This window comes from Rhodamnia argentea, chromosome 2 (assembly GCF_020921035.1).
Source record: "Rhodamnia argentea isolate NSW1041297 chromosome 2, ASM2092103v1, whole genome shotgun sequence".
Taxonomy (NCBI): Eukaryota; Viridiplantae; Streptophyta; class Magnoliopsida; order Myrtales; family Myrtaceae; genus Rhodamnia; species Rhodamnia argentea.
Window position 1 is genome coordinate 30,681,811 of NC_063151.1, and position 12,836 is coordinate 30,694,646.

Consider the following 12,836-nt stretch of genomic DNA (forward strand, 5'->3'; position numbering starts at 1 on the left):
GGGTAAAGGGAGAGAGACTATGCTTTGCTCGGGTCATTGGACGACCGACTGACGAAGGATAGTGCCGAGTGCACATTAGATCACGAGCTCCAATCAAAACTACTTCTATCAAACGATTTTGCTTCAAATGGCCTCTTGCCAGATACGCTAATTATAAAACTCTTCCGTCGCGACCTTCCGACGGAGATGTCGGGGGGCGAAAGAACGGATTCAGAGGTAATCTCCAATTGGGAACCAACACTCCTTAACCAGTGCGAGTTCTCCCAAACTCTTACCTCGCGTGACATTTGAAAATTCATTTGGAATAAATCTTTCTATGAAATCCAACTTAACTAGAAGCCGCGACAAGTCTATCAAAAGTCGTCTACAAATCAAGCGAGGCACGGGAGGATCTCTCACCCCCTACAAAATCAGATATGTAAGGCCGGGGACTTGATTGCATTAGTTATACAACTAGTGCCCTTTCGGTACTTAAACTTGATTAGTGATTCAGATAATCTTTGACCTTTTTATTATCCTATGCTATTAAATGATGTTCTTGCATAAGTGCACAATCAAGGAAAAGTAGACAACCACAATCAATGGGATAAAAGTAAAATGTACGAAAGTAAGATCAATCTAGCATAGCTAAGCTGTATGAGAGGCATTTGCCAAAAAATTCTGGACTATATATATACCCACTGAAACGAAACTAAGCTAAACCCAATGATAAAATCTAACAACCTAATTAAAGCTTGCTTCTAAGCTTTTAAACAAGCCCAGCCCATTGAGTTGAAGCTAAATTGCACGAAGCCCATTTACCTTCTAACTGTATCAAGCCTCCTTTAAGCCTATAAATGACTTAAGCCCTAAACGCGCACCGAGTATATCTTCTACTTATAAAACCTATCCTTGTCATTTTCATTTCTTTCCCCTGGACGGTTGTCTTAGTCATCTTCCCATTGCAGACTAATAATTATAATTAAAAAAAAAATCCTCCTCAAAAATGAACACTGACTACCGAACATTCAAGATTCTACCAATGATTAATGCCAAGAAAAATGGTGCATGGAGGTTGATGCTGCCATTGCAAGAGAATGGATGAAAGAAATACACATCGGCAGAGCTGGGAGAGGCTCACTGAGGCGAAATCGAAGGGAGGTATGGGTCTTAGAGATTGATTTCTTTTAACGGCACGTCATTTGCCAAGTGAGCTCGGAGAATGCTTTGTGTAAAAGCCCAGATGAGTCCCAAGTTCCAGTTCCGAAAGGCTTAAACTCAGATATTTCCTGGAAGCTAGAAAAGGATGCAGAGACTCCTGGGGTTGGCAAAAGTATACTCGAAGGGAAAGAGCTAGTGAAGAAAAGTGGCAGGTGGACGATGCACAATCTGTATTGGCAGGGGCAGACTTGGCTGCACCCCAAATCTGATACAGACATTAACCCCGTTCTAATCAGGATTATTCAAGAGCAGATCACCACTTTCGATGTGTGACTAAAGGAGATGACTTGGGGATCACCTGCCGGTTTAAGTCTAGAGATTGACTAAAGTAGCCTTTTGTTGCTGGCGGATTCGGAAGAGGAGAAGTGAGTTGGTTTTTAACCAGGTTGAACAACCTACCCAAGTTGCGGTCTCCCCGACCCGACTAGTGCTGCCTTGAAGAAGGTTGTTGTGGTTGTGGAAGAGAGAATCAAGATTAGGAATAGTGCTCCTAAAGCTACACTAAGATCATTTACAGAAGTGGAAGAAGCCTGTGGGGGATATTTATTGCCATAAATTGCAGTGGGGCTTTTGACCATGGCGCTTCGGAAGCGGCAGTGGGAACAGGGGCTGAGAATTCTCATGGAGGAGCTTTGTTGGTGGCAGAGGCTTAGTAGGTGATGCAGACTCAGCTGATATGGCAGAAGCTCTTGTTGCGTGGACCTCCGTTCAACTGGCTAAGGAATAATCCCGCGGCAACATCTGCCGAGATGGACCCAGATGTTGTGTGCATTGAGCTAAAACAAACCAACAGCAGGGTAAAAAGTCTCGGAAGCTGGATCCTGTCCTAGCTGCCATTTCCAAGGAATGAAAGCATTTTCACGGTCTTTTTTTCTCTGTTTTTCCATAGAAAGCTTCACATAGCTTCTACACTAGAAATGGAAGATGGAACCAATGAATTGGCATCTCGAACTCCCGTCAACTCTGAAGTTGTTGCTAGTTCCTGATGTGGGGGAACGTCCTCCTTGAGTTGGTAGGGTTCTTTGACTTTCTCTGTTATATGTATTAGGAAACCTTTCTATGGCAACAGAAAAGATCTAGCTCGACCCAAAAAGAAAACCTAGGGCAGGATTTCCTTAACAAGAAGATCTAGCTTGACAAGGGTGAAAAGATGTCTACCAAAACTATTGTTTAAAACTAGTGCATGTCCTCTGTGAACTTCGAAGGGAGCAGGAAGTGCGGTCTGGTCCGGCCCACCCACAACTCCCATCCAAGAGAGCTACGCTCCGGGCATTCCCACCATTTCTTTTTATGGGGACATGGATTTTCCATTACTCGTTTGTGCTATTCCTGCGAAAATTTAGGCATGTCCTGCGATCAGGCTCAAGGCTAGATTCAAGTCCGGTGTTCTTCTCAAGCGATAAATATAATTTGTCCAATAGTAATCTGATGGATATGCTGCTACGATACATATGTACCACAATTCATGCAACAGCTCTTCTCTATAGAGAAGTCCATGCACAGTGGAATTCACCGTTAGGATGAAATTCTCGTGAATACTAGTCAATGCAATTTTCGATTGAAGTGGCATATCTTCAAAACAATATCATTTGTGTCATGTGGTCCTAAACTGGACCTCAACAGGTCTCAACAAGTTTTTTTAGGAAACCTAATCCGAGCCAAAAAGTATAAACATGAATTGTTTAGGCCGAACTGGTGACTCGAATTGATCGGTTCGGGATTATTTGTATCAATTTGTTTTGGAAATTTTAGTTGTGTCGGGTAGAAGTATAGAAAGAGAGAGAATTAGAAGCATACGCTCCTCATTAAGTATCAATCGGTAAGTTAATTTAGAAAGTGGTAGCCATTAAGTAAAACCGTCCAATTAATTTTCTCTCTATATCAAAATCAAAATTTGTGGGAAAATTTACCACAGAAGAAGGGGAAAAAAAAAAAAAAATCTAACGCAATGTGCACCAAAACTTGTGGATGACATGATCCCCCTGAGAATGAGTGGATGTGATTCCTCCGCCCGGCTCGGAATCTCCTCCCTGGTTTCCATCTGAACAAAAACTGCTCTGTTCTCTTCGAACGCCCACTTCTTCTCCAACCCTCAACTCTCTCTTCCTCTCACTCGCTTCAATCAATGGCTGCAATCACCAACTTCCTCCTCTCCAAACCACCTTCATCACCGTCTCTCCCCAAGCAGCCAACCCCTCTCTTCTTCCGCCCCGCCACCATCCCCTCTCTTCTCACCAAGCTCAGCCCCCGGCTCGTCGGCAGGCCCGACTGCCCTCGCGGCCTCACCTTGAGGGCCACGGCCTCCACCCAGAAGTCGTCGTCGCCGCCGGCTAGCGACGAGCGAGTCCAGCAGGTGCACAGCGCGGAGGAGTTCGACGAGGCGCTGAGGGCGGCGAAGAACAGGCTGGTGGTGGTGGAGTACGCGGCCTGCCACAGCGAGAGCAGCAGCAGGATGTACCCCTTCATGGTGGAGCTGAGCCGGCAGTGCAGCGACGTGGTGTTCCTGCTGGTGATGGGGGACGAGTCGGAGGCGACCCGGGAGCTGTGCCGCCGCGAGAAGGTGGACAAGGCGCCCCACTTCACCTTCTACAAGTCCATGGAGCGCGTCCACGACGAGGAGGGCATCGGCCCCGACCAGCTCGTCGGCGACGTCCTCTACTACGGCGACAGCCATTCCGCCGTCGAGCAGCTCCATTCCAGGTAATTAAGCTCAGTACATGAAATCGGATTAAGGTCCCCCAACATCAGCGGCAAATGATAATTAGTAACAGCAACGCTCCTCAGTCCTCACACAGATTTCGATTCCTAAAATTTTGCAGGGAAGATGTGGAGAAGCTGATCGAAGGGCACAAAGCCGACCACAAGCTGATCGTCCTCGACGTCGGCCTCAAGCACTGCGGACCGTGCGTGAAGGTGTATCCGACGGTGGTCAAGCTGTCGAGGCAGATGTCCGACTTGGTGGTCTTCGCCCGAATGAACGGCGACGAGAACGAGAGCTGCATGCGGTTCCTGAAGGACATGGACGTCATTGAAGTGCCCACCTTCTTGTTCATCAGAGACGGCGAGATCCGCGGGAGGTACGTCGGCTCCGGCAAGGGCGAGCTGGTCGGAGAGATCCTCAGATACCAAGGAGTTCGCGTCACGTACTGAGTTCCCCATTACTTTTCGAAACGCGATAGATTATCGATCGAATTTTCATCACAAACGTCGGTAGTTATACTCCCCAAATTGCTGCTTATGAAGTCGACAAGAGACCGTGACCTCGTACTGAAAGGATTTAGCTCTTCTTGAATTACATGTTCTTATTGGGTCTCATTTTTTGTTCTTCGCAAAAGATATTTTCGTGCTCTTTTGATATCTAAGAAAATAGACACGCTTTTTGAAAACGATGTCAAGTTCTATCCCCAGAAGATTAATGCACAAGGAGAAAAATATCGTCCAAGGCACGAGTGGCTTACGCAGATTTGACTTCTCAAAAGTAGAACAATTAAAAATCAGAGGAAATGAATTGATTTGGAACAGCCTACGTACTCAAAAGCATCGGGCGTCCATGGAGCCCCGCCCGAACCAACAAAGCCCGAAGTGTTCGACCAAAAAAGAAAACGAAGCCTAAAGCAGTTTCTTTCTTGGACGCGATCCGCTCAGACGAGTACCCTTTGAACCCCGTCGAGACCCAATCATTCTACGAAGAAGATCTGATATATTTTAAATCATGGGCAAGCTTGAAGAGAGGAGTTTAGGCTTAGTATCCGGACAACTGACCAGGTCTAGACTGTAGGGATGATCGGTCGTCGGGTTGGGCCGATTCCATTCCACCTTAGTATCAAGAACTCGACCTGCTCCGTCCCAGTCCGGCTTCCGGATTGGACCAATTCAGTTTAGGATTTTGGCATTTTTTTTTTTTAACTCTTTAAAAGAAAGGGAAAAAATAATTAAAAAAAGATATAGGTCTAGTTTTGTGCGGTCGATACGGTCGTGTCCAAGCGGTTTTGTTCTGCATCTAAAATCGGGCTGATTATTCCTGATTCTGAGGTCAGTCCAGTTCCCAAGCACACCCTAACTAGACGGGGGCCACAGACAATTTTGCATTTTTCTAGGCTTCTAAGGCCAGATGGTCCTACTAAGAGTGAGCATAGTTCTAGAGTAGAACTTGAAATCTAGAATCGAACTAGTGGGGAACCCGTGCGATTTCAGGTTCCGATGTGTGCATGGTAGGTTTTAGATTCAAAAAATTAGGGAACATGTTCCGACAGGTAAGTTCCAAGTTCCAAATAGGTGGAACCCGAACCCGGAACTTGGAACCCGTAATGCATGTAATGTATTTTTGTGTTTTTCTTGATATATGTCTTTACAATCGTGCACAATCCGTGGCATTTGATGATGATTGTGTAATTTAGAACTACTAGTTTGAGCTTTCATTTTCTATAATATTTACGATCGAGACTTTTACTTTGTTAATATTTCATATTTATTTGTGTATCTAAGTATGAGTGTGTGATCGGTGAATTGTAGCAATAAATGGTGGTCATTAAAGGTGATAATTCACTGCAATCATTTAATCAAGAATACAGATGGAACCTGGATAGACTCTGGAACTAACTCTAGAACCCGTGATAAGGTAAGTTTTAGGTTCCAAAAAATGAGGAACCTATTCTGACGAATAAGTTCCGGGTTACGGATAAAACATGCACGGAATATAGAACCGCTCACTTTAGTCCTAACCTAAATATGTAGACTGCACTCACTCTAAGCCAATCATTTTTTAGCACATTCTTGTTTAGGGGTGAGCACCGTTCAATTTGGTAAAGCAAGCTAAATTGAAATGTTACAATTTAGAAAAATTCGAAATCGGACTGAATTAAATAACGGTTTAGGAATTCCCGGATCTATATCTAAATCTAATTCGAGAGAGAGGAAAATCTCTAGATCTAGACCTAAATTTAAATCGGGAGAAGAGAGCGGCATAATTTCGGAGAGCTTACGGAGTCACGTCACGAACATCCTTATCGATGACTATTGATTGGACGCATGGCCGAACCGATCTCCACGTTCACCCAAGACGAGCTGCAAAAAATTATTTACTCTCGCAAACTCCCAAAATATGATGGGAGAGAAAAAGAAAAGATCAGCAGCAGAAATATAGAAACGGTGAGGGGGAGAGGGAGAGAGAGAAAAAAGTTCCTCTCTCTCAGAATAAGCAGCGGCGGCGGCGGAAACCCTAGGTGGGCAGGGTGGCGGAAGAGGGAAAAGCTCAGTTCGATTCGGTGGTTTGAACCGAAGTATGCTGGGCGTAGCCCCATCGAAGGCCTCTTTCTGTACGACTTGGTAAAGAAAACACGCTGAAGAATACCAATGCATATAAAACTCAATACTAAACGTGCATCCTTGTATTTGAATGCGTACATACGTCGTAGAAAATTATGCGTTGAACCATGGCTTTTCCTCGGTTTGACAGCTCAGAATTTCCGCCATCACATGCACACACGCATAAAAAAAAAAAAAAAAAAGGGACCTAACACAAATATTTTACGCATTCTCCAGATAAAATAGCCAGTCAGTTTCGGTTGCTGGTCCATGAAAACAGCATTTGGCAAAGCACCGGCTACGACTTGTTCCTCCTGCGTTGCCTTGTCTGATTTCTATTACATCGCTCTTCTAACTTACGAGGGCAAAAGCATTTGCAATAGTATATGCGCAATTAAATGCGACCGAGGGAAACGAGAAACAATCACCATAAAGAGATCTAACGGCTTAAGTTTTTGGAGTCAGTTCCGGAGTCATCGAGATTTTTGCTTGCCGGCGAGTCGAACATTGACATAGGACATCAAACAGTTAAACACTGATAAATACAGTAATAAAATTCCTTGGTTCGGATATTGGGACCTTTGGAGGCTTGATTATTCTCCATATATGCAAATGAGAGACAATAAGTGGGTGATGCCGCACCACCAAGTCAACATGTGCCACTCCACTCGTTGATCGCCACGTGTTCAGGTGGGGCCCACGTTTCGGATTTTCATGAAGGCCGCTCTTCTTCCATGGCAATCAACGAGTGGCGGCGCGTGGCTGACGTGGTGGGGGTGGGACTTTCCGGTATCCTGCGCACACCTATTCAATCTTTGCTCACTAAACTTGCAATTTTTGCACGGCATTGCATTGGATTGAAATCAATTACATGAAGAAGGAATTGGGTGGAGAGAGAGAGAGAGAGAGGTGTAATCTTCTGCACAAAGCAAAAATGCTGCCTGCAACTTATTTCGCCTCATCCTCCAAAAAATCGTGACCTTATACAACAAATCATCAAATTCCTTGCACGAGATGAAGAGGCGAGGCCAACGCAAACTGAAAACCCAAAAGAAGGGAGGGAAGAACACATCGGAAATGGAGAGAATCCATGAACACGATTCCATTTGCAGAGAGTTAATGGGGATGTTGCAAGCGAAGTGGTTGAGGGGGAGCCATCGTCCTCCTCTTCCACAGATTCACTTCCTTCTTCGCCTTCAACTCCACTCCTCCACCTAACGACATGGGGGCCGAGAATGGAATCGTCGCTTCGTCGCCGCCGTCTCCCTCTTCTCCGTCTCTGTCTTCGTCGTCCGAGTAACAGTTCCTCTGCTCCGCCGCGTCCACCGGCGCCACCTGCGCCGTCCAGTCGAAGCTCGCCAGCGCGTTCCGGCTGCTCGCGAACCTCCTCATCTGGCCCAGCGACGGCGCTCTCTCGTCGGAAACTCTCTCGGTCTCTCCCTCCCCGCGGTTCTCTGCAGGAAGCCCGGAGGAACCGGATCTCCTCTCCGCTCTCGCTCCGCTGAAGATCCTCCGGAAAATTCTCGACTTGGGCTTCTTCTTCTCTTCACTACGAGACGACCCAGAAGAAGGCTTGTCGGTTCCCGCTCCCTCCTCGCTCTTCTTCATCTTCTTGATCTTTTTCTTGTGCTTGATCTGGCCCATGCACGACACCTTCGGGGAAGTGGGTTCCCGCGGGGTGTCGAGACTGGCGCCGCCGTTCTTGGATCTCCTCCCGAGCCTGGCTTCCTTGGGGATTAGGGGCACAATCGGCCCCGAAAAGGAGCCTCTTTTGGCGTGCGATTTGGCGGTACTGATGTTGTCGAACAGTCCCCACGACGACGATCGATTGTTGCTGTCTCTGGTGGGGCTAAAAGCAGGGTTTTGGAAAGTGACGAACTTGAAAAGGCTCTTCTTGTTCTGGTTCTTCATTCTGGGCGGTTTCTCCATTGGAGCTATGCGGAAGAAAGAATCGAACAAATTCGGTCTTTTTGAAGAGTTCGTGACGGGGGTGGCGGCGAGAGTTTTTGGAGAAGAAGAAGAAGAAGAGGAAGGTGACGAGTTCCGTCCGGGTGGAGTGTTCTGACTGTTTCAAGAAGAGGAGATGGAGATGGTTGATGTCAAGCTTTGCTGTTTCTCTGGGTCAAAGAGGTGGGAACGTTAAAAACCTTTTCTTAATTGATGCTGACTTGACTTTTATCGGGATGGAGAGAATGGTCGTCTCTCCTCCTCCCGCATAATTTATCGGTTTTTGTTGACTCGATCCTATGCAAACAACATCTACTTAGGATTTAATTCCTAGGAGGCAGATTTGCTTTTGTTTTTCCCAATATCCGAGGGAGGAGAATTTCTTTCTTTCTTCCCCCCTAAGTTTGTTATTTTCGATTCATGAAAAACGATTGAATAAACCAATTTAATGGATTTTTGTATTTAGGCAATGACTACAATGCTATCCACTCGCAAACTTGACAAGCGCGCTCTCTCTCTCTCTCTCAAAAACGTTTGCATTTTATAGATGTTTTCCTATTGGCAACCCATGTTAATGCTAAAGATGCGTTTGCTTTGTTAAAAATATTGTGATAAAAGAAAATAGCTTCCATGAAACTATTTTCCTTAAATTTTCGTTTATTTTGATAGTTTAAAGAAAGTGTTTTCCTTCTTATTAAAAAGGAGAAATCGTTCTCCCTAATATAGGCTCGTTACTTTCAATTCATGGGAAAACCGTTTTTTTGTAAATCGATTAGTTTTTCGTCAGCCAAACACTAGAAAGCACATAAATAATTATCCAAATCAGTTTTCATTCACATAGACGGACCCATGATAAAAATTTGGTTGCATAACGAAAAACGTCGTAAGACTCGTCAACATGAAATAAATCATAAAACGAAACTGACGAGGATAACATGTTAATAAGGCAAAGTGGAGAACTTATAACTCGTTCTACGAGAAAAAACACCTTTTTGTTATTAAAGTGAAGGAAAAAGCTACCGCCACTCCGCTTTGCTTCGTATTACTCAAGCAGAAGTCTCTACAAACCGAAATCGCTTCCATGCTCGTTGCCCCGCTCAACCCATCAATCTCTTTCCAGCCTGGAGGTATTCTTCCGCTTCACTCTGATTCGAATCTTGTTCTCTCCAATTCGTGCATCTGCGAACTTGCGGGTCGATTTCCTGCATTGCCCATCGTTCAAATTTCCGAGTTTCCCATCCTAGATTCGCCGGAATTTGGTAAATTCGAAATTTTTGAATTCGTCCCGGCTTTACTGGTTCTAACGCGGCATTGCTCGTGAAGCCCCTCGTCCTAAACCCCTTGCGAAATGGGGGTATAGATTTTGAGGATCGAGTCTGCCTGGGCATGCCGACGTGATGAAATCTGAGCGGGTCTTGTTGAGCGGACGTATCTCATGCTGTTCCGTTTGTTAGAACAGTGAACCATCCATGTTTTGTTGTTTAAAAAAGAGAAAATCTATTTGGGCAGATGGCTTCCTTGTTGAATTTGCTCGATTAAGAACATGTTTCTTTCCTCAGCTCGATCCATGCGTGGAATTCTTGAAATTTGTGATTGCTCGTGTTTGGAAGCGATTCACATTTGTGATGAGGCTCATTCTTTTTTTCCCTCCTTTGAAGGAGAATCGTGTGGAATTTATTGTCCTAGGAGGAATCTGTTATGGTTCATTCCTTCAGTCTGCAGGATTTTCTCCTCCGTGCTAGAGTTCTGAAGCTGTACAGGCAAGCTCTAAGGATTGCTCGAAGAGCACCTGATCATGCTCAAGGTGAAGTATCTGAAGCCAAACGGATTTAACTTGTTTTGAACAGGGATGGTTTCCTAGGCCTTCAGTGCCTGGCACACTAGTTAACTGAATCTTATTTTCTGTCTAGTAGCTTATCTGCATTATTGAGCTTTCATTTAACTGCAGAATGACATACCGAAAAAGGTTAGCTAGCAATAACCAAGTTTTAATATACTCTAAAGAAATTGGTCGCCGGTGGGATGTCCTGTAATGCCTTCTTCATCAAAATATGTTTTTCAACTTGATCTTATTGATCACAGTGGGGAACAAAGAATTTGGAACTTATAGCTTTTATCGCATTTGTCCTCCTGTCAGATTTCTGCGATTGGTGTTTATGTATGAACCCTTGAATCTAATGCAGAGGGTTTTCTTTCATATAGAAATTTGCTTGTTTAGTAAATGAGGATTTTAGCAATTTTTGGACCAACATTACACTGCTGGCACAAGTTTTTAGCACTTAGCAGTCTGGTTTTGAAAATGTGCTTCTGCAACTCCAACATTCCAAGAAATTGCTTGCGCATTTTCTTTGTGAAGAGGTGAATTTGCTAGACTTGCTAGTCCATTGGTCTTGTCTCGTGAAAATGACCATCCACTTTGGCCTGTCTAAGTTGTAAGTGGATGCATTTGTGGCCATGATAGTGGTTTTGCCAGCATCTTGCTCGCAGAAACTCTTGCTGCTTAATAGGTTAGCTGGCCTATCAGTTTATGAAAAGCTCACGAGCGCTGTGAACTAGCAGTAGTTTCCCTTGTGCTGACATTATGCAGTGTCATGTGCCGTGGTATGATTATGATCTCTATGATGGTGCCCTTGTTACAGCTGAACTGAGGCAGACAATTAGACAAGAAATTGAAAAGAACAGGTACTGCGATGACAAGCAAAGAATCCGATTCTTGCTCAGCGAGGGATTGGAGAGAGTGAAAGACCTGGATGAGATGCTTGATATGCAAGGTCACTGATAGTGGATTGAATAGTGGTCTTGCCTGTACCAGCAATTTAATTTTTCTGAGGGAGGAGAAGTATTGTCCAAAATGATGAAAGTTTATCTTCCAAAATGCTTTTACATTGCAGATTTTGGATCATCAAATTAGGCATGTTGTTAGCTCAGGAAAAGTCGAGGTAGATCCTAGCCAACAACACCCAACTCATCTGGGTATATTGTAGACTTATTGACTATTGAAATGCCTCTCTCCCAATGAGTCTGCATCCATTAGGTGAAACTTGGATTTCAAATCAGATCTTTCTACTACTTAATTGAAGTAGCAATTGCAGCAGATGCTAGGATAGTAATTGGTCAAGGAAGAAATGGTCCTCGAATTGGATTTGCTTCTCTTTATTTGACTGGAATGTGTCGTTATATGGCTTGTTATTGATCTGAGGTATGGACTTTAATACCATGCCGATGATACCTTCTTATATAAGAGTGACCCAGATATCCCAATACATCAAAAGGGCGAAGCAATATGATCAGACCTGATTCATTTGGGGATACTGTAGATTTTGCGTGGAAAATTTGCTTCATGGTTATCTAAAAATCTAACCCGATTATATTTATCGTTGATGCTGGCAAGAATGCACGGTCTGTTTAGCTTTGCATGATTTCTAAACCCGAGCTCGAGAAAAAGTTCACGTACTTTTAAAGTAAAGTCTTTTGCGGTTCTAGTGAGTTTCAAAATTTTCAATTTATCTTGTTCTCAGAACGATGGTCGTGATTTGCTTCTAAAGTACTAAAAATTTTACTTTAAGAATCGCATATTTGTTCGTGGGCTCTTGGATCGAGCCTACTTATTGGGTAACTTTGGATAGAAATGAGAGATTTGTATCGATTTGCTCTTAAGCGTGTGGCTAATTAATTCTCTCATAAAAAGGTACAAATCTGAGAGATTTACGGAAAAATTGTCCTAAAATTTCTAAATTTATTATATTTTGGCTAATTCAGTTATAATAAATTTTAAATATTTTCATGTTTTGTCAATGCAATATATTTGTTTAATTTTAGTCGAAAATCACTTACGTGAATGTTAACAATCCTATGTGGTATGGCTAAAACGACGTGGATAATTTTTACATTTTTTATATATTTTTTTTTCTTTCAAACCCGCCAAGAGTTGCTGGCCTACCCTCGCTAGTCATAGGGCGAGGCTAAAGCCCCTCCCTAGATTCGATTGAGGGCGAGTATCCTCACCCACAATTGGCGAGAGCTTCATGGCTCTAGTCGGACCTGATAGAACAAAAAAAGAAACAAAAAGAGTTATAAAAAAATTCTAAACCTTTAAAAAAAAATTATCTATCTACATCCAAATCAATAATTTTCAGCTAAAATTAGTCGACTAAACTCAATTGGCAAAATATAAAAAAACCTATAACTCAATTGGCAGAATTGAAAAGTTTACAATTAAAATGGCCAAAGTGCAATGATTTATGATTTTTTTGGACAATATTCCCAAAGATCTACTGCAACTGCAAGTAATATTCATGGCCAAAGTGCAATGGTTTAGGCTTTCCGTCTCAGGTGAAGCTTGAATTATGCCCATCTGAGCCGTTGGCACAATGCGAAGACCTCAA

General features: G+C 43.7%; 3 protein-coding genes across 4 annotated transcripts; 2 read left to right on the forward strand and 1 right to left on the reverse strand.

Moving 5' to 3' along the window:
• The first annotated feature begins 3,242 nt into the window (after positions 1-3,242).
• LOC115742149 (thioredoxin-like protein CDSP32, chloroplastic) lies at positions 3,243-4,490 on the forward strand. Its single transcript, XM_030677458.2, has 2 exons — positions 3,243-3,900; positions 4,020-4,490. The coding sequence occupies exons 1-2, from the start codon at positions 3,326-3,328 to the stop codon at positions 4,348-4,350; spliced, it is 906 nt and encodes a 301-aa protein (XP_030533318.1). The 5' UTR covers positions 3,243-3,325; the 3' UTR covers positions 4,351-4,490.
• A 2,916-nt stretch (positions 4,491-7,406) lies between these two features.
• Positions 7,407-8,676, reverse strand: LOC115743456 (uncharacterized protein At1g76070). Its single transcript, XM_030678623.2, has one exon. The coding sequence runs from the start codon at positions 8,431-8,433 to the stop codon at positions 7,621-7,623; it is 813 nt and encodes a 270-aa protein (XP_030534483.1). The 5' UTR covers positions 8,434-8,676; the 3' UTR covers positions 7,407-7,620.
• Positions 8,677-9,462: 786 nt separating this feature from the next.
• LOC115744273 lies at positions 9,463-11,832 on the forward strand. Of its 2 annotated transcripts, XM_048273922.1 has the most exons (4): positions 9,463-9,578; positions 10,110-10,255; positions 11,091-11,222; positions 11,343-11,832. In XM_048273922.1, the coding sequence occupies exons 2-4, from the start codon at positions 10,150-10,152 to the stop codon at positions 11,360-11,362; spliced, it is 258 nt and encodes an 85-aa protein (XP_048129879.1). In that variant the 5' UTR covers positions 9,463-9,578; positions 10,110-10,149; the 3' UTR covers positions 11,363-11,832. The 2 variants fall into 2 exon arrangements, with proteins under 2 accessions (XP_048129879.1, XP_030535635.1); XM_030679775.2 differs by having other exon boundaries at positions 11,091-11,832.
• The last annotated feature ends 1,004 nt before the right edge of the window (positions 11,833-12,836 follow it).